At 36.8% G+C, this 19,109-nt stretch overlaps 1 protein-coding gene across 8 annotated transcripts in view; it reads right to left on the bottom strand.

Annotated features, from left to right (window-relative positions):
- Positions 1-640: 640 nt before the first annotated feature.
- LOC131064229 (lipid droplet phospholipase 1) overlaps positions 641-19,109 on the bottom strand; it is an 87,886-nt gene continuing 69,417 nt past the window's right edge. The window contains exons 9-11 of one of the 8 annotated variants that reach the window (XM_057998318.2): positions 12,610-12,683; positions 12,245-12,342; positions 641-941 (exon numbers count right to left, since the gene is read on the bottom strand). In XM_057998318.2, the coding sequence (XP_057854301.1) occupies positions 896-941; positions 12,245-12,342; positions 12,610-12,683 (218 nt within the window). In that variant the 3' untranslated portion in view covers positions 641-895. Of the gene's footprint in view, positions 942-1,526; positions 1,875-12,244; positions 12,343-12,598; positions 12,684-18,694; positions 18,770-19,109 lie in introns of those variants that run through there. The other 7 variants (XR_009111226.2, XM_057998314.2, XM_057998315.2 and 4 more) reach the window with 7 other exon arrangements.

Genomic DNA, 19,109 nt, shown 5'->3' on the forward strand with positions numbered 1-19,109 from the left:
CAAAAGACACAACCTTTCCGCAACTTCTATCTCTCTCTGAAAGATCATTTAATAAACAGGAAGAATTTATTTTAAAACAAATAATTAGAAAATTACAGCCTGACAGCTTAAAAGATCCATCAAGGATCTTTCAGATCCCAAACTAGGGTTGTAGGAAATAATTAATACCAATAACGACAAGGCAGGCAGATACAAGTCTCCAAACCTTTCTTAACAGAGGTAAGCAAATGAGGGTAGAGGAGTAAGAACAACTGTATACAAAGATTGAACCCTTTATATTCATGTTATAGCCCCATCGATGCCCTCAATTCGACAAGCAAGTATATTGTCCAGATTCGTTGTGATTCATGCTAGCCCTAGTCCTCCAAAAGAAGTAATACAAGATCTACCTTTAAGTTGTTAGGCTTTATAGAAAGAACCTACTCTGATACGATGTTAGTTTTAGGATCACACTGTAATATATAGATAGCAAAATTAGAAAACCAAAAAATCAATGCACATAAAGAACACCAAAATAGCCTGGGAAAACCTCCCACGTGGAGGTGAAAAACCAAGCTATAATCTCAAATATTATTATGACAAATCAGTATGAGTCTTTAACAAATCTGCTTCAACACTTGAAGCAATCAGAACTGCAGAATGTGAACAATAGTATGGAGTACTCAAACTAGGGCATACACAGTAATGAAATGACTTATCTGCAATACACTTGAATGCTGATTCAAGACACCATTTGTAGATCAGTTCATTGCCTCAAAAAGGTTCGCTGCCATTTTTATCTAGTTTGTTGTCCTCTGAATAAGGTTTGCTATCCTCAAGGTGAAGTTCGTTGTTTCCAGAAAGTAGTTCGCCGAGCATAGAAGATGATTCGCTGATGACTGCATGGATTCGCTGATTACTGTTGAATGAATGTATTCTCTGATTGTCGCTGAAGGAGATCACTGTGTGAAAAAATGAATGTGTAATAAGCATGAATGATGTTTTGTATATATATGTGACATAGCCTCCAAATTTACCTAGGTCGGCTTTATTGTTTTGGCGCCAAGAATAGGATCAAACCTATAGATTACAAGTTACATTCATATAGGTCTTGTCCAATACAATTGCAAGTTACATATAAGTCTTGCTTAATTACAAGTTACATTCAATAGGTCTTACCCTATCCACAAGTTACATTTTATAGGTCTTGCCCAATATTCATAGCAAGCTATAATTACATGTAATCCAAACTTAGCTATAATTTCAACAATATTGACCTTCCATTGATTGAATGATGTTTTACTTTAAATAGGTAGATAACCGCTTCAATTAGAATGATAAAAATCATAGAACAACAAAGTTAATTACAGCCTTTGCTAGAGAGAGAGAAATAGAGATTAGATGTCTGCAATCCTCCCTTACATTTGTCCTTTTATTACTTCATGAAATAAATCAACCAAAAACTATCATTGGGCAAACAAGTAGAAATTCACATGGTGAGATTGGAAAAAACATAAATTATCGAAATTACAAAGGCATATCCATCATGATCAAAAATGAATAAATTATTACAGTTACAAAGGTGGTATTGTTTTTACAGGAATTAGACAATGTCCCCTCTACGTCATTTCTTGACATGCATATAAAAGAGGGCACGTATAGGCATCACCCAAATCATTGCATACATTATAATATTTGTAACTAGCCAAATGTATCGGGAGAAAATCAAAAGATGCTTTACTGATTAGTAGTTTTAAAAAATGTGTTCTAAATTACAGACTTAATTTCGGATATCGTCTTTCAATAAATAGGTCTACTCCCTTTTATATATGAAAATTATCAATCATGTGAAATATCACATCAGCACCATCTGAATGACTCGAATATGATTTCACCTGCAAATTATGTTCGACGTACAACATTAGAGTTAACCTTAAACCTAAATTGGATCATATATATTATAAGTATGCAGAAAAGATCAAGTCACTAATATCATCTTGAGTAAGCATATAACTTGAAAGACTCCTAAGTACTCCAGTAAGTAACAAAGTTCAGCACCAACAAAGTTTGTTGTAAGACAAATCAAAATGCAGAAGCAAATTGTTCAGGAATAATATAGACACACACGACTGGAAGCAGCATTTGGACGGTTAGCCTAAAATAGGTTCAAGGCAATCGAAATAGTATGGTGTGTTCAACCAGTGATGAACAGTGCATGGATGTGTTCAACTGTGATTGAAACTGTCCAAAACAAGATAAAATAGCAGAATCCATGGGGAGTTCAAGGCACTTGACTGTTTGAATTCCTATCCTCCTACGTTTTAAACACATTTAGGCTTCTCCATAGTATGCCTTTCTTAGTTCATGTATAAATATAACCCTTGGGGATTTTATAATCCATCCTTTGACTGATTTCTAGTGCTATTAAAAAGTCGAATGCAAGTTAGATGTGTGTGAAGAGCAAGTTACAAAGTTGCTTATTGTAGAAGTTGATGATCAACCACATGAGCCAAGTATCATCTGCAAGCAAAACACCTATCACACAAAAGAGATCAAACAAAGATTGTACATTGTATAACAACCAGATAATTATGTATTATGCACAAAGAAAGATTGAAGATACAATTACAATGAATGAATGAATCCTTACAAAGGATGAATGAAACCCTAGGTGCAAAACCTAATGCTAAAATTAGGAGAACTAAAACAATGAAAAGTAGGAGTTAAATTAAGCTCAACTACAACTAGAACTAATTCTAGAAAAGCAAACTCTAGATGATAAAAATGCACCTAAGTTTAGCTTAAGTGAAAAAGTAATAAAGGACCTAATTAATAAATAATTAGATAATTATCCTAACTACTCCAACAACCCCCCTTAAGATTAACTTAGAGATAAGCTAAAGAGCTAATGATGAATGCAAAATGCATACATGAATGAGTCCCGACAACTAGGCCTGATTACATTTTTGAGTCCCGACAACTAGGCCTGATTAGGTACTCATGTACAAACCAATGCAAAGCAATGCAACTCACACCAATGAGGTCTCTCTAAATAGAGAAAAGGAGAAAAACCACATGGGAAAAAATGAGAGATGCAATGAAAAAGAAAAAGGTACTACATGTGACTAAGATGGACTCAAGATGTCCCCCTAAGTACCGAATCGGTCACAAAAGTACAATACATATCCCCCCCCCCATAAAAGAGAGAAGAAGAGACGATGTATCCCCCCATAATGAAGAAGCTACAATGTCGAAGATGTAGGCTCAATCATCTATACTGCTAGAGAACCAAGAGCGGAAAACCACGTTCCTCCCCTTAGGAAGAAACAAGTCAAGTGGTCAAGGCTGAAACAACTCCATGAAAGGAGATGGAAGGAATAGTCTCTGGATGTGTGTCATGGAAGATCGCTCAACTGTCCAACTATCTGAACCACAACATGCCAAATCAACTTAAGCAAATCCAAACAACTATGAAGGTGCTTGATAAACAATCTGTAAAGGCATTGAAGATGGGATGACGTGAATGCTCAAACTGCCATCAAAGAAGAATGGAATATCCTCAATCATGTCCCCAATCTCTAGAGTGTGTGATGTAACAAACAATGCTACAATATCTGGCAAGTACTCATCCCACTTTGCTAAATCTGGAAGGGAACAATCAACCTATTGAACTGAACTGAACTGTTCACTAAAGAAGTAGGTGGTGGAGGAGAATCAATACAAATCACGGGAACCACCTGGGATGACTGAAGCACATATAGGTTCAAATGACCAAACCTCTCCTCAAATTTCTTATCCACTCTCAATGCATGAGAGATAGGACTAGATGCATGCTCAATGGGAGCAAAATGAGAGAACTCATACAATCATATTGCATTATCAACACTACCAACTACAACAAGCTCTCTACTATGCAAATCTCTGATGAGCATTGAATCAAAGGTGAACTCAATTGTCTTGCCTATCCCACTGTGAGTAATCTGGTAGACGGAAAGAAGGTTGGAAGATAATGCACAGACACAAAGAACATTATTGAATGTGCCACCATTAACCTCAATAGAACCACTCTCATTAGCATTCATGTAAGTGTTATTACCTATCAAAATCTGTGGAAATGCATGATGCTCAAAAGAAGAGAACATACCCTCTAATGATACCATATGATGTGAAGCTCCTAAATCAAGAAGCCACCTAGAGGACTAAGAATGTGTCGATGCAAATAGAGCATGGCCCTTCATCTTGTCTTCACCACGTGCCATAGAATAAGACCTAGAAAGTCCAAATCTTGAAAAGGTAGAAGAAGATGTACTAGACGAAGGTGGTTGAATATTGTGCTTTTGTAATCTTCTTTGCATAACACCAATGCTCATCATGTCCTAGCTTAGTACAATATGCACACTTCATCGTATCCTTCTTTGATGATGACCTCTTGGAAGAGGCAGAAGAATCCACAGAATCATGTGATTGTGTGTCCTTGGGCTACTCATGTGACTTGTAATCCTTGTGTTTTTGTTTCTTGCCTTTGCAAAGTGAAGCAATCTAATCTGTAGAACTCTAGGAAGCAACAAGAGTTTGTGATTTGGAAGACTTCAATCTCCCCATCTAAACCAATTTGGTTTGATCTCGTGTGAGTTGAGAAGCAAACTCATCAAGTGAAGGCATGGTGTAACGAGTACCAAGAGCATCTCTAGTAGGCATAAAATGTAGAAACAAAAACTAAATAATCAAGACCAAGCTTGGCAAGGATAGAGACAATCAACTGAGTGTCCTCCTTCTTAATTTTCCACTGCTTCAACTGTAATCTGAGAGACTTGAGTTTGGTGAAGAAGTCTTAGATGCTATCAAAATCATTAGGATTCAAGCCAATAAGCTCATTCTCCAGCTGAAACCCCTCAATGCATCTTGCTTTCCAAACAAAGATTCCAATGTAGTCTAGATCTCATTGGGTGTTGTGCAAGACTCAACATGAAAGAGAAGATCTGGAGAGATAGTCATGCATAATGTTCCAAAAGCCTCATCACACCTATTAAACCATTTTCTCTTCTCAATAGCACCTGTATGGTCACTCTGTATAACCCCTAGTGTTTCAAGTGAATCTCCATTTGTTTTTTCCAACCATGATAGTTGAATGGAGTAAGGGGAGCAATATGATTTGGATCCATGAAAAATTAAAAGAAGGTACAAAAATGGACTGATATAGTAGTATATATCCTCTCAATGCCGAAAATTCCACTCGAATTGTTAATAAAAACAACTGATTTGCATGTTTTTTAAGAAAGAACCCAAAAAGGACAAGATTGAGATATTTGAGTACCTGATGAAAGATGTGCAGAAAAGAACCTAAAATCTTAATAGGGGACTTTGAGAGCTTTTCGACAATGTATGAAAGTTGAAAACAGAGTCCGGATGTGCAAGATATGACCCTGGAAGTGCAAAACTAAAGGCTGACTTTGGAGGCCTGGTACGAAAAATTGGTGCAAAATTTGATCAAACCACCTACAAAATTGAATAGCCCTCTGAACCAGCTTTCCAACAATATCTCATTTCCCCAATTTTGACTTCATATGACGAAGTTATGGCCAAAAAAATCAAGACTAGGTCAAAATAAAAAAATTAGGGCTTGAGGAGCCTTGAATGATGACGTGGCAAACCATATAGATGGTGTCAACATGATGTCAACAAAATGCTGAGTTGGCTGATGACATGGCATTTGACCTATTGATGAGGGGTTTGACGAATATTCTTTGGCTCTTTAGAATATGCTCCAAATCTCCAACCAAAAATAGAGGTCGCTAAATTTAGGGGAGGGCTCCAAATTCAGAGGTGCAACCAAAAATAGACCACAAAACATGAGGTGACAAAATATAAAATTCTCCGATTGTTATAGAGCATATTATCTTTGCATGATCTCTTTTGCATGACAATGTTTTGCTTACAGATGATTCTTGGCTCCTATGGTTGATCATCAACTTCTACACATTAGCATTTGAGATGTTGATAACTGTCCTTGTAAGTCTTGAGAAGGCAAGTCAGCTTGTAAGCTTCAAAGTACATGGTGACTTGAGAAGGCTAGGCCTTACTCTGATTGTAATTCACGAGCATGAAATAAAAAAGAAGAATTGAAAGAACACTAGAAAAATAGAGTAAAAAAGAGATGGAACTGAACAAAGCCAGTGCGGTATTCAATTCTTTGTCCCCCTTACATTTGCTTAAGAAAAAAGTTTTCGCATGCCAAAACAAGAGTCATTAAATGAGTAAAGATTCATGTTGGTGAATCACTCATGGAATATCTATACTAATTACTGACCAGGATGGTATCAGATTAAAAGACTGTGTTCTTCATTATGTGGTGTTTCTTGTGAAGTGACCAAAAAATTAGGGCTTAAGGAGGCTTAAATGATGACGTGTCAGATTGTATGAATGATGTCAACATGACGTCAGCAAAATGCTAAGTTGGCTGATGACGTGTTTGACCTACTCAAGTCGGATTTGACGAATATTCTTTCGCTCATTAGAATATGCTCCAAATCTCCAAACAAAAACAAAGGTCGCTAAATTTAGGGCAGGCCTCCAAATTTAGGGGTGCAACCAAAAATAGGCCAAAAAACATGAGGTGACAAAATACAAAATTCTCTAGTTGTTATAGAGCATATTATCTTTGCTTGATCTCTTTTGTGTGACAGGTGTTTTGCTTACAGATGATTCTTGGCTCCTGTGGTTGATCATCAACTTCTACACTTACTAGTATTTGAGATGTTGATAACTGTCCTTGTAAGTCTTGAGAAGGCAAGTCAGCTTGTAAGCTTCAAAGGAAATGGCTTGAGAAGGCTAGGCCTTACTCTTATTGTAATTCATGAGCATGAAATAAAAAAAAGAATTGAAAGAACATTAGAAAAATAGAGCATATAAAAAAGAGATGGAACTGAACAAAGCCAATGCGGTATTCAATTCTTTGTCCCCCTTACATTTGCTTAAGAAAAAAGTTTTCACATGCCAAAACAGGAGTCATTAAATGAGTAAAGATTCATGTTGGTGAATCAGTCATGGAATATTTATACTAATTACTGACCAAGATTGTATCAGATTAAAAGACTGTGTTCTTCATTATGTGGCATTTCTTGTGAAGTGACCATTGGTACACCAGTGCAGATTGTGCAAGAGATAAATTGCAGAACAGATGCCCAGGAGGAAGTTGAATAGTGCAGTAAGACGCATGACCAATGAATAAGAATGCATGCCTTAAGGTGAGGATAGACTATTTAAGTTAGAAGGAAATGTGGCAAATCTTGCATTGATCTATTGGGAAGCACGTGGAAATTGTGGAGGTTTTTATGGGAAAATGAAGTGTCCATCATCACTCCTAAAGCAAATGAAGAGCTGACAAAAACCAGCCAACGCACCTCCATTTGCACCATTTAGAGTGTAAGCCAAGGATGAAAACTTGCCATACATGGAGCTAGAGATAAATGCTGACAAACATAACCATTTGTTGTCTCAACTCTCCATAGATTTCAATTTGTATAATTTTAGTGAAGCAAACAATTTGTTTTGCTATTTTGAGATTGGCGAGTCATGCACTCACTTGATTTAAAAACTATACTCAAATCTTTGGCCATAAAGATATTATTACCTATTCTTAAATAGGAGGATTTTAAATGGTCAATTAAGAAGAAATACTATCCTTTCTTTTGTTAAGAGTGAAAAACTATTTGTTGAAAATATTTTAGACAAAACTAAGGCCACATTGTTAACTGAAAAGTTTCACGATAAAGTGGTCCAAATGAATAAATAAATTCACCATCTCAACATTTGGATGAAATAAATTGGAGGGCTTCATAATCACCATCTTGAGAGGGGTAAAAAGAAGGCTCCATCTGTTGATTACACAGTTATACTGAGGTGGGGGGGAGCAGAGGGTGAATCAATATAACAACTTTTACTTTTTTCAACTTAATATTATAAACATATAACTTTATCTCAAAACATATTCATTGCATATTAACATTCACATGAATCTAATATTATGCATCACAAATTGAACATGAGATATATACGGGGAAACCCTTATGGGAGAAGACAACACGGTAAAATAGCTTCTTTAAATATAGAAAACTTCTTTTACAAATTCGTAGGTATCAACCCACTAGAGGCACCAAACCCTCATTTTGTTTATGAGACACTTTCCCACTAGAGGCACCAACCCCTCATTCTATTAAAGGCATCAACCCCTCATTCAAATTTCCACCTTTTAACGGATAATGGATGATCCTATTCCTCACAATTTGCTTCTTCAAATGTTCTGTGAAATGACCACAAGGTTCTCTCCACAATGGAGTTCTTTATACCAATTTTAAAATTGTTACAAGTCTGGTAAAAAATCTGCTACAAAGAAATCACAGACTCCTCTACGCAATCTGCTTATGAGCTCTTTATATACCTCTGAAATAATCTTCTTTATATATAACATTCACTCTTGGTGTATGCCCTTGATCTATCATTTTTGGTAGGGTTACAAATTTTGTTCAAAAAAATTACGTACGACATGTATAAAATCCATACTGTACGGATCTGACATAGACCTACCTAGAAAATTGCATTAGTGTTCTGCAAATCTCCATATTTGACATCATCTCCGCATCACTATTGACATGTTGAGTATGACTTCCATAGTTTTTTATTTTAAAAACTTGTTTTTTCCTTCATAGCTGTTTTTTGAGCAGCCAATCATTTTGAGGCCACTGCACCTAGACACACCCATCCACACTAGGCTTAATGCCTACAAGCAACACAGTGGACACCACCACTGCCTAGACACCAATTGTCAAGCACAATGTACACCTAGCCTTGCTCTATCCCAGCTACATCGCTAGACTTTGCCACCCTCCCACTACTCAACCCACTAGCAACACCATCCCACCACCCCTTTAGTGCAAGGTGGCCCATTTTCATAAGCTTAAGGAAGATATTTTTTCCAACAGGCATATATTTTCACAAAAGTACTCAATTTTTTGCATTCTTGTAGGCATCAAAAAGCTAATTTTAAGCACTCTGCAGTGATATAAGTATTTTCCAGATTTCAAGTGCCTACTATTTTAATTTGAAGCCCAAATTTTGCTCATATTTTTTGACAAACCATATCTTGCATCCACTATATCCGATTTTGGAGTTCTTCTAGGTGTCAGTAAAGTATTTTCGAGCACTACACATCCATCCATGTCATTTTTCCAGATTTTGTCTTAAATATTAGAATTTCAATCAAATGTGATTTTCATTACTTTGGCTCATTTATTGGGAAAAAACTTGATATTGGTGGTTGATTTGTGCTTTGGAGGCTTCAATTTTAGTATTGATTTACAACTGAGAGATTGGCATATTATTGTTGTACTTTGTCTATTGTGTTCTATTGGTGTTTGTTGCTCTAATAATTGATTTTGATTTGTTTGAGCTCTTCACTCATAATTATCATACATGGAAAATAAGTATACAACGTTTATTGTTACCTAAGGGTTTGTGGCTGACATTTGGGTGATCAACATGATTTCAATTGAGAGTATGAGAGATTTGCTTATAGGAACAAACTTGATGAGGCTATGGATTTGATTTCTTTACATGTTTTTGATTGCTTCTTGTTCTATATTAAGGATTGTACAACACCTAGGCAGGTATGGGATAAACTCAAAGATCTCTTTGGCACAATTAATGAATTTTGTGTTTTGCAAATAGAGGCAGAATTGACTCTCTTTCTCTTGCATTTCCTTACATTAAAGATCATTTGGCTCATAATTGGCTAGTTATGAGAAAGATACTGCAAGAAAGATACATCTAATAAGGAATCCACATTCTTGATTTTGTCTAGGTTAATGGACCATATATAGCATTTTCTTCTATCTCTTATTCCCCCATGGATGCCCTAGATGATGCATTTACTACGTCTTCTATAGAGACATTATGTGACAGTTTAACTAGAGAGCAATCTAAGCAAATCTAGTTAGATGCACTTCTAAGAGTCAAGCATGGGTAGCCCAATCACCCAAAGGGAAGAAGAAACCAAAATATAAAAAAAAATCTAATTAGCCTACCATCTCTTCTAAAGAGGATGCAACTACGAAGGAAAAACCCACATGTATTTATTGTAAGAGAACTAGGCACGATAAACATAATTCTTACAAAAAAAAGAAGCACCTTCTTCAAAAAAAAACACAATATCAAATTGCCTTAAGCAAGTCATTTGGTTCACCTTCTTCTGCACCCTCGCCATCCATTCAGTCAGGGATAACTACATTAGTGAATGGATAGAAAAGATGAAGTCAAGGAGATAGTTTCTTGATTTAGAATATTCACATCGTATGGCTTCATCACAGGGTATGTTCTCTTCATCTAAGCCTTGTACTTTACCACACATCCTAATGGGGAACAAAACATATATGTGTGTTTATGGGAGAAGTCACTTTCAATGTTGTACTTTGTATTCCATCCTTGTCAACAACCTCCTTTCCATCTATCAGATTGCACATAGTGAAGCAGGGAAGAATGTTAAATTCACACCTGAGTCAATGTTTATTAGAGATTTGGAGAGTAAAGAGATCATTGTTGTTGGAATGGTTGATAACGCATCTCGCTTGAACATCTTTTCACATTTTCCCCCTGATGACATTGCAATTCCTTTGACTAACACTCACACTCATGCATCTAGTGTAAATCGTATTTCTGAGGAAGAGTTTGGTCACTTGTGTTGATCTTCTATCTCCTCCACCTCTTGCTGCTTCAAAATTTAGTGCTGCTATGACTTCCAATACTTCAGTTCAACATGATGTTTCTTGTCTTTTAGATTCAACTTTGTGGGATGACTTTTTGACAAGTCTTGCAGATTTGTTTTGTAAGTCCCCTCTTAAAGATTTGACAGACAATTCCCTCTTTGATGACAACTACAACACACCTATGATCACATCATCTTTGTCTTTGGAAATTAGTCTTCATGCATCGTCACAGGTGTTTGGATTGATTTCACCTCATTGTATTGTGTCATCCTTCAATTCCAACATTTGGACACTTGAGCAGTTCTCAAAGGCACACATCATGAGACTTCTTCTCTCATCTCTCTTCTTTGAGCGGGTATTTATTTTGCATAAACCATTGGATTTGTTCCTTCCAAAGGGGAGAAATGACGTTTGCCAATTTTGAGCAGTTTTTTCAACATTTCTCTTCAAGCATTCACCATTGGCACAAGAACGACTTCTTTGTCGTGGGATATATAGTCTCTTTTTCTCTCCTATGGGGGATTTATTGATTCTATATTTGTGATGGATGTCATCCTTGGGGGTCATGTTGAGTCCTCCTTCCATCACTTGTACATGTACATGTTTGTTAGTATGTTTTCTCTTCATTGGAAAGGGGCTTTTTCCTACAGATTTTTCTCCTTTGCTCTGTTTGTGAGAGATCTTTTGTACATGGGTACCTAACAAAGCTTTGTTGATAAGACCCATCTTTACATGTTTGCATTTGTGAGTACCTCCATTTTAAGGTGGGTTATTTGTGTGAAACAACATATATTAACTAACTAGCTCCCATCTAGGTACTATTCACACTTTGTTATCTAAGTTCACTTATGGCATTTTTAGGTCATTTATTCTTTGTGTCATGTCATATGATTGTGACACTTGTCATAATCCTATATTGTCCTATCGGTCACCTTTCTTATATAAGTATGGTTTCTCTTGTATTTTATGTAGAGATCATTGTATCTTGTATTTATTGTATAATCTAGCATTCATTTCTTGATACTCTTTTGCGAAAGGTCATTTTTGGATTTGTAGGTGATCCTAGCTGTTTGAATCTAGTGTGCGACTCTTATTACTTGATGCAAGAACCCTCAAAATCAATTCCAACATTTGGCACTTTATCACTAGTGCATTTACAATACTTGTTCTTGTTTCATGGGATATTTTACAATTCTAAAAGTGATCACAATGCAGAAAGTATAATTTACATGCAGAATGAGATTTCAGATCTTAACAAAACATCAGTTGTTTGCCCTTAAGAATCAGATTGGACCTTCATTGAACTTGTTATTAAAAATCAAATGAAAACCTATAATCCATAGTTCCAAAGTTACTGATTTACATTACATGTGAATCCCTTCACTATCATAGAAATGTCAAATTATTCTGCAGGACAAGCGGAGAGGGGAAACAAATTATTTCATTTATTCCATGTCACTGACTACCAAAGCACGCATGTTTTGAAAAATGAAACAGCGTGTTCTTACCTGAATGGTACTATGAGCATCAAATCTCTGTTTGCTTGTTTGAAAACTGACATCAACTCGCTGCCAAGATACCTTTGAGAGGCCTGCCACCATTTCCTCTGCAAAAGCAAAGTGAAAGTGAATTTCTATGTAGACAGCATACATAAAAAGTCAAGAAGTCAATCTGTACAGATTAAGCAAAGAATATTCAACTAGCTAGCTTAAAAAAACATTCTTCTATCCTCTTTCAATCTATTGCATGTGTACTTTTTACTCTGCACAAGATTCGAAACACCCCTATACAAGAGCATTCTGAATTTTTTTCTAATAATAAAAACAGTAAAATCTATGTTAAAATCGAAAAGGGGGTATTACAGAGTAATCACATGATGCCTGGATTTGGACAATTTCCAGACACAGGTCACAAGAGTCATCTTCTGACAGTTGACATCCACAAAGGCTGTAAAAATACACACATCAGGGCCACGAAACAGAAAAAATACTCCATACTAGCAGTATGGAGATAAAAAAAACGTAAGTGAAGACAGTAAGATTCTGTCTAGCTACAAATCTAATTAACTGTTTCTTAAAAAACCTATCACAGCAATTAGCACTCTTACTATGAAAACTAAAGACCAAAATGCTGCATAAATAGATTGTAAGTTGCTCCACTAGGGTCCTTTCAGCCACCTCAGTCAGAAAACAGATGCAAATATATCATTTCAAAAATTGATACAACTGTCTCACCACGGTCTGATAACAAGGGCACCACTATCAGGGTTCTATGTGTTACCACCCAAGTTCTCAACCTTCATAGAGATGTCTTTTTACTGCAAGAGCCACGCAGTTGCCAAAATTAGCCTGCCAATCCTCATTGTTTGGACTGACAAGCCCAAACCTTCAGGGCACCAAATTCTTCCTTCAAGAACAAAAGCCCCAGCCATTTTGCTTTCTCACACTCCAATCCTCACATGCTGGGTTAAAGAGTTTGAATTTTAACATTACTTTATTTTAACCTTACTTTTCCTAGCAGAGCCTTAATTCCATCATCTCTTTTCCTTGATCATTCTTGGTCTCCATTATACCCCTTATCAAGCCCTTGAAAGAGTTAATGTCTTCTTCAAGGGAATTGATTTTTTCAATAGTGACTAAAAAAGAGACCACCATCATTTATATTTTGTCAGCAGATTTGATACCAATTGAAAAAGAGCACCCAATTTTGGCAAAACCACTAGAAACCCCACTTGTATTTTCATTTTGAACTTCCTAAGAAAGAAACAAACAAATTATACTAAAGTCCATGAATGACAAAAGTAGGTCAAGGGGACTAGAAGAGTGCAACCAGAATGTGAGGATTAGTATGAGGGTAGAGAAACCCTAGGTTATGAAAAGTAACTAAACACTAAGCATGAAAGAAAGGTATACAAACCAAGGAGTAAATGTGAAGTGGTTAGAGCCTAAGCCATAAAACATAGTAGAAGCTAAGTTACCGATTCAGGTACGGAAAAAAATCCTTGGGTACAGGTACGTCCGTACACATATATATTGTTGACTTGGTGGTCAGCACCTCCATGGGGACTCATGACATGGCTTAACTGCCTCTCGTGGTCAGGTTAAATCTGGCATTTGTATTGGGCATTGATAGTTCGAACTTTTGGCGGCAAACGATTCCAACAATTGGTATTAGAGCCTTGGGTCATGGGTTCGAGTCTCCCTTCAGTGGGTGCTAAAGGCTCAGTAGATGTTGAGGGGGAGATTGTTGACTTGGTGGTCAAAACCTCCTTGGGGACTCATGACATGGCTTAACCGCCTCCCGTGGGTCAGCTTAAATCTGGTGTTTGTATCGGGTGTTGATAGTTTGAGCTTTTGGTGCAACGGCAAACAATTCCAACATATATAAATGTTCAAACATTAAAATTATAAAATATAAACTATCACTCCCATTATTACAATGATACAATCCATATAGTGTAACTTTCCAATACATAAATTATAAATCATAAATCCATAATTGCCAATAAATATTCATAATATCATAAATGTAATATCATATTCATAATTTGCAAAAAAGAAAATATTCAACTTTCAAGTCTCAAAATGTCTTCAAGTCTCAAAATGTCATGACATAATGAAAATTCAAGTTACAAATTTACAAGACATCAATAGAGACTTGGAAAAGTTGTGCAAGTATAGCATCTAAATCAGCACTCAGGGGCTTGATCCCAATTCCTTGTCGCACCTAAATTATATTCAAGTTGCTCATGTGACAATGTATGAAGGTTGGAGCGTATGTAGACCAAATCTTCTACTTTTTTGCACCCAAACAATTACGCTTGACCGAGTGGATGAAGAAGTATGTACTCTGTTGATGTGTTTTTTACGCACATGCAAACACAGAATAAAATACCCAAAAGTATCTTATCCTCTCTTGAACAAAGCTTCTCAAATGCTGAAGATTGGCTTAAGGATCACTTGAGACAACTCCAAGGTTTATAAATGTCAGGTCTTGATGTGTGGATAAGCACAGTTGGTTGATGTGATTGCTAGTATCACAAGGGGACTTACGTTGAATTGTCGAATGCTCGAATCGCTGGAATTCGATCATCTAATGTTATAATCTGGTGAAGCTTTTTATCCTAAACTAGCTTAAGTTGAAAAAAGGGCAAAAGATGAAGGGTTGAGAGAGTCTATTCTAAGACCTAGAATGTTAGAAGATGGATGAATGATTAGATGGAATCCTACTGGGCGAAGTCTCGCCATCAACTTGAACAATTTGACACGAGCTTAGAGCAATCTTCTAAGGGATAATTCAAAGATGTTCCAATCATTACTATCAAACATTGATTACCATCCAAGTTGATGCATAAACACCGGATGTATAACAATTTGAAGTTAGGCTTATATCATTCCAGTTGACCACACAAGGCACACTTACAATCAGTAAGAAGCTAGTGGTATGGACGAAACGGATTCCACACAAATGCATTCAACAAATCCTTCCATTCAATCTAATCAATATGAAAGTAAATTGAGAAGTAAAGATCATGTAAGTTGTTGAAGTAACAATCAAATTCACCATAACTTCAATGAAATCAATCGCTCTTTACAACAAGGTTAGGCACAATCTTTGCCTTCTCCTAATCTAACTTCTACTCTAACCTAGCTATCATCTTAGCTCTATTCACTATTCACTATTCAGTGTATTCACTACTCTATTCACTAACTATTAACCTTTACAAAATGAGGAGCTTGAGCTTTATATTGAGAGCTCATTACAATGAACGGTCAAGATCAAATCTCCATCAACAACCAAGATTTTACAATGAAAACCCTAATTAGGGTTTGTTACAACAAACTCAATTCAAACCAATGAGATAATTACACACTTTGTCATGACCAATAGATAATAAGGGTAGGTGCCTCGAAGTTTGTGCCATCACGGGTGTGTCGAGTACATTGCATCTAGGCATGCTGATGTGGAACTTCTCTGATTGGCGAGTGGTGACTGGGATGATGACTAGGATTCCACCTTTAACTTGCACTTGTAGGCTTGATAGATCATCATGAAGCAATATTTCTTGATACTCAACATTATCCAGCTTCAGCGGTGATGACGATGATCTTCTAACTTTGATTAACTCTTCTAAAGCTATCCTCTTGAGGGCTTCAATCATGGAGGTGCAAGGTATAGATCTTGTCTCCCTCTTAGTTTTGAAGTATTGATGTTGCCTTGGAACGAATTCTCGATGGCACAACTGCTTCTCTGCTTTGGAATTCCTTCTCTGTGACTCCTTTCATGTTGTTGGTGTTGTGGATCATGTCTTTGTGTAAGTGAATGCTTCTTGTGTAATCACCTTCTTGTTCTTGTCTATGAAGTTCCCTTGAGGATATCTTCCTTGAGAGACTTGTTTCAATCCTCCTCCAATGTGATCCCCTTGATTTCTTTCTTCATCTCCTGCAAAAGAAACAAATAAGCATCAAACACACATGATATATAGTATATACCTTCTATAGAACCTCCTAGTTTGGTATAATTATGCGATTTCATGTGGTTTGCAGGTTTAATAAGAGCATTTAGAGAGAATTCACCTTCCTGAAGGAGCACTTGAAGTTGAGGTCGCTCTAAGGAAGGGGCACTTGAAGTTCACTCTCACCTTGCTGCTCATGAGGTGATCTTTGAACTTGCTTTTAACCATTCATTGATGAAATCATGTCAACTAACCTAAGGGAAGGCCTATAGGAGAATTTCACTCTGGGAGTGGAACACATGAAGTTCACTCCACAAGGTGAGCACATGAAGTAACCCTATAACTTACCCTTCATCATCTCAAATCCAAAATTGTTCTATATCAGCTTAAGGAAATAATCTATTAGGAGTTTTGCATGTTACTTTGGGCAAATGAGACAAATTCGCTCCTCTTGGCTTGGACATGAAGTTCGCTCCCCTCCTTGAATTCATGAAGTTCGCTCCCCTCTCTCAATTCATGAAGTTCGCTCTCCTCCTCCAATTCTTGAAGTTCGCTCCTATAGGCTTAAAGGTGAAGTTCGCTCTTGTATGCTAGAACATGAAGTTTGCTCTTATATGCTTGAAGGTGAAGTTTGCTCCCCTCCTTTGATTCCTGAAGTTCGCTCCCCTGCTTTAATTTGTGAAGTTCGCTCTTGGGTGCTTGAAGGTGAAGTTCGCTTTTAACTCAAAATCACTATTTCTTTGCATATAAAGTTCACTCTTGGAGGTCATCACATGAAATTCTCAAACATGTGCGATCAATATCAACATCAAGAGCAACCTCTATGACTTGGAGGTCCATTCCATCATAAATTTAACTCAAACATGTGCGATCAGTATCAACATACCTAAGCATGCTCATCATGGGCTCAATGAAACTCAAAACATATTCCACTCCACACAATCCCATCAATCATCATCAAGGATCAATGCTCTTACTTTTTGGGCTCTTTATGTGTTTGACTACTTCCATACACTCCACAAGGTATTAATGACCATAGCACTCAAGGCCTCTCGTACCTTCACAAATCGTCTTAAGACAAGTGTGTGAGATGCAAATTTTGTTTCGGCAACCTAACATGGCATAAAAAAACACGTCATACATCAACTATAAAAAATAAAAAATAAAAATTTAAATTACCTTCAACAACTCCAACTTGGAGAAGGTCCTAAATATGGCTTGTGACGTGATGATTAGTCACAAACATTTGAATCTCCTCACTCTCTGTGTAAACTTGTTACACCCAATCAATTTTTGCGCCAATATTTTGCATGATTAAATTAAGTGGGCTGCACATGGTGTCCAAAATATGTGATCATATGTAGCCTCCACTATAGACCCGGCTGCCCTACAATTTTTAGCATTATCCTTTATGCCTTGGACAATATTTTGAGGCCCCACCATATCAATGGATTCTATGAGGATATTGGCAATGAAACTTACATCTTTCACTTGCCCCTCACAATCCGCCGCTTTCAAAAAAAGCACCCCTTTAGGGCACACCACTATAATATTGATCAATGGCCTATTTTTACAAACTTTCCATCCATCAAAAACAATGGACACACCTATTTCTAGACATATATCTTTCATGAATCTCAGTTGTATCTCTACAAAATCTTTCTCCTGTACCAATAAGGTGGTTTGCACCTTTTCATACCCGGGGCAAACATAATCAGGAGGTGTATTGCAGAGGGTATGCACCATGTCCCGAAAATAAGGTGATTTAACAATGTTGAAAGGAAGCCCATTGCCATAAATGCAACAAGCAATGCTCTAATCTACAACCTCTCTCATTTCATTTTTGATGGCACTATCCAATAGGCCTCTTTTTCGTGTAACCACAACATTCTCTAGTTCAATTGGCATGAAAGGATGTGGGACAGCCAGTCTTGTGGAGCCACTACTACTAGGAGGCCTCTTTGAGCTTGCCTTGGCAAGAGGATGATCACTCTTTGGTTTGTTGTTTCTCCTATCGGCTTCATCTTGTTCTCTAATATATTCCATAACTAGAGCTTTTGGCAGCCCTTTCCAATCTGACCCCTTACAAAAATTTATTCCACATCCAAAGATGAAGCAAAGGTGAACTTTCACTTGATAGTATGAGCTGGTATACTCTATGCCACAATGGTTACACCGCCAAAGAAAACTCCCACCACCAGACATTTGCTTTATCATTGTTGTCTAATGCCAAAGTGGTGAATCGGCATCAATTTTAAAAGGGTTTTGTTGAGTACAGGCTTGGGCAACTGAACTAGAGCTTGCACTTGCACTTCCAATCTAAGCCATTATGTATGATTTATGAATAATGAACCTAAAATAAAAAATGGAAAACTCAACATTATTGAAAAATTTTGAAAAAAAAATCGGCATGATAACCCCATATTATACATACAAAGTGTAAAAAAAAATTAAAAACTTGAAAAAAATCTTGAAAACTTGAAACAAATGAAGATTCACTCACCTTTGATGGCTAAATCTTCCTTCTCCAACTATTCATACACCTTTTATGCGTGTCTCACACCTTTGTAGCCTTCACCTTCAAAGAAAAATGCAAACACCTTCAAAACCTGCTTGGAGAGAAAAAAAACTTGAAAGATGCAAACAAATTGAGAAGAATGAGAGTATAGAGCAAAAAAAGGCACCTTTAAGGGTGAATTAGGGTTTTAGAAAAAAAAAACATTTAAAAAAATGTTTTAAAGTTAAAAAAACACTTTTTAACCTATGGGCCCCGTTATTGGGCACCCACGGGCTTGGGTTCCTGTTGTGACGTATTCACACATCGCCCCATTGCAAATGCGGACCCTTGCTTTTTGCTTTCTGGGGTTTGTTTTCTAGGTCTTTTAGGGTTTTGTCTGTTAGCCTTTGCAGGATGAGTG

Source organism: Cryptomeria japonica, chromosome 6 (genome assembly GCF_030272615.1).
Source record: "Cryptomeria japonica chromosome 6, Sugi_1.0, whole genome shotgun sequence".
NCBI classification, from domain to species: Eukaryota; Viridiplantae; Streptophyta; class Pinopsida; order Cupressales; family Cupressaceae; genus Cryptomeria; species Cryptomeria japonica.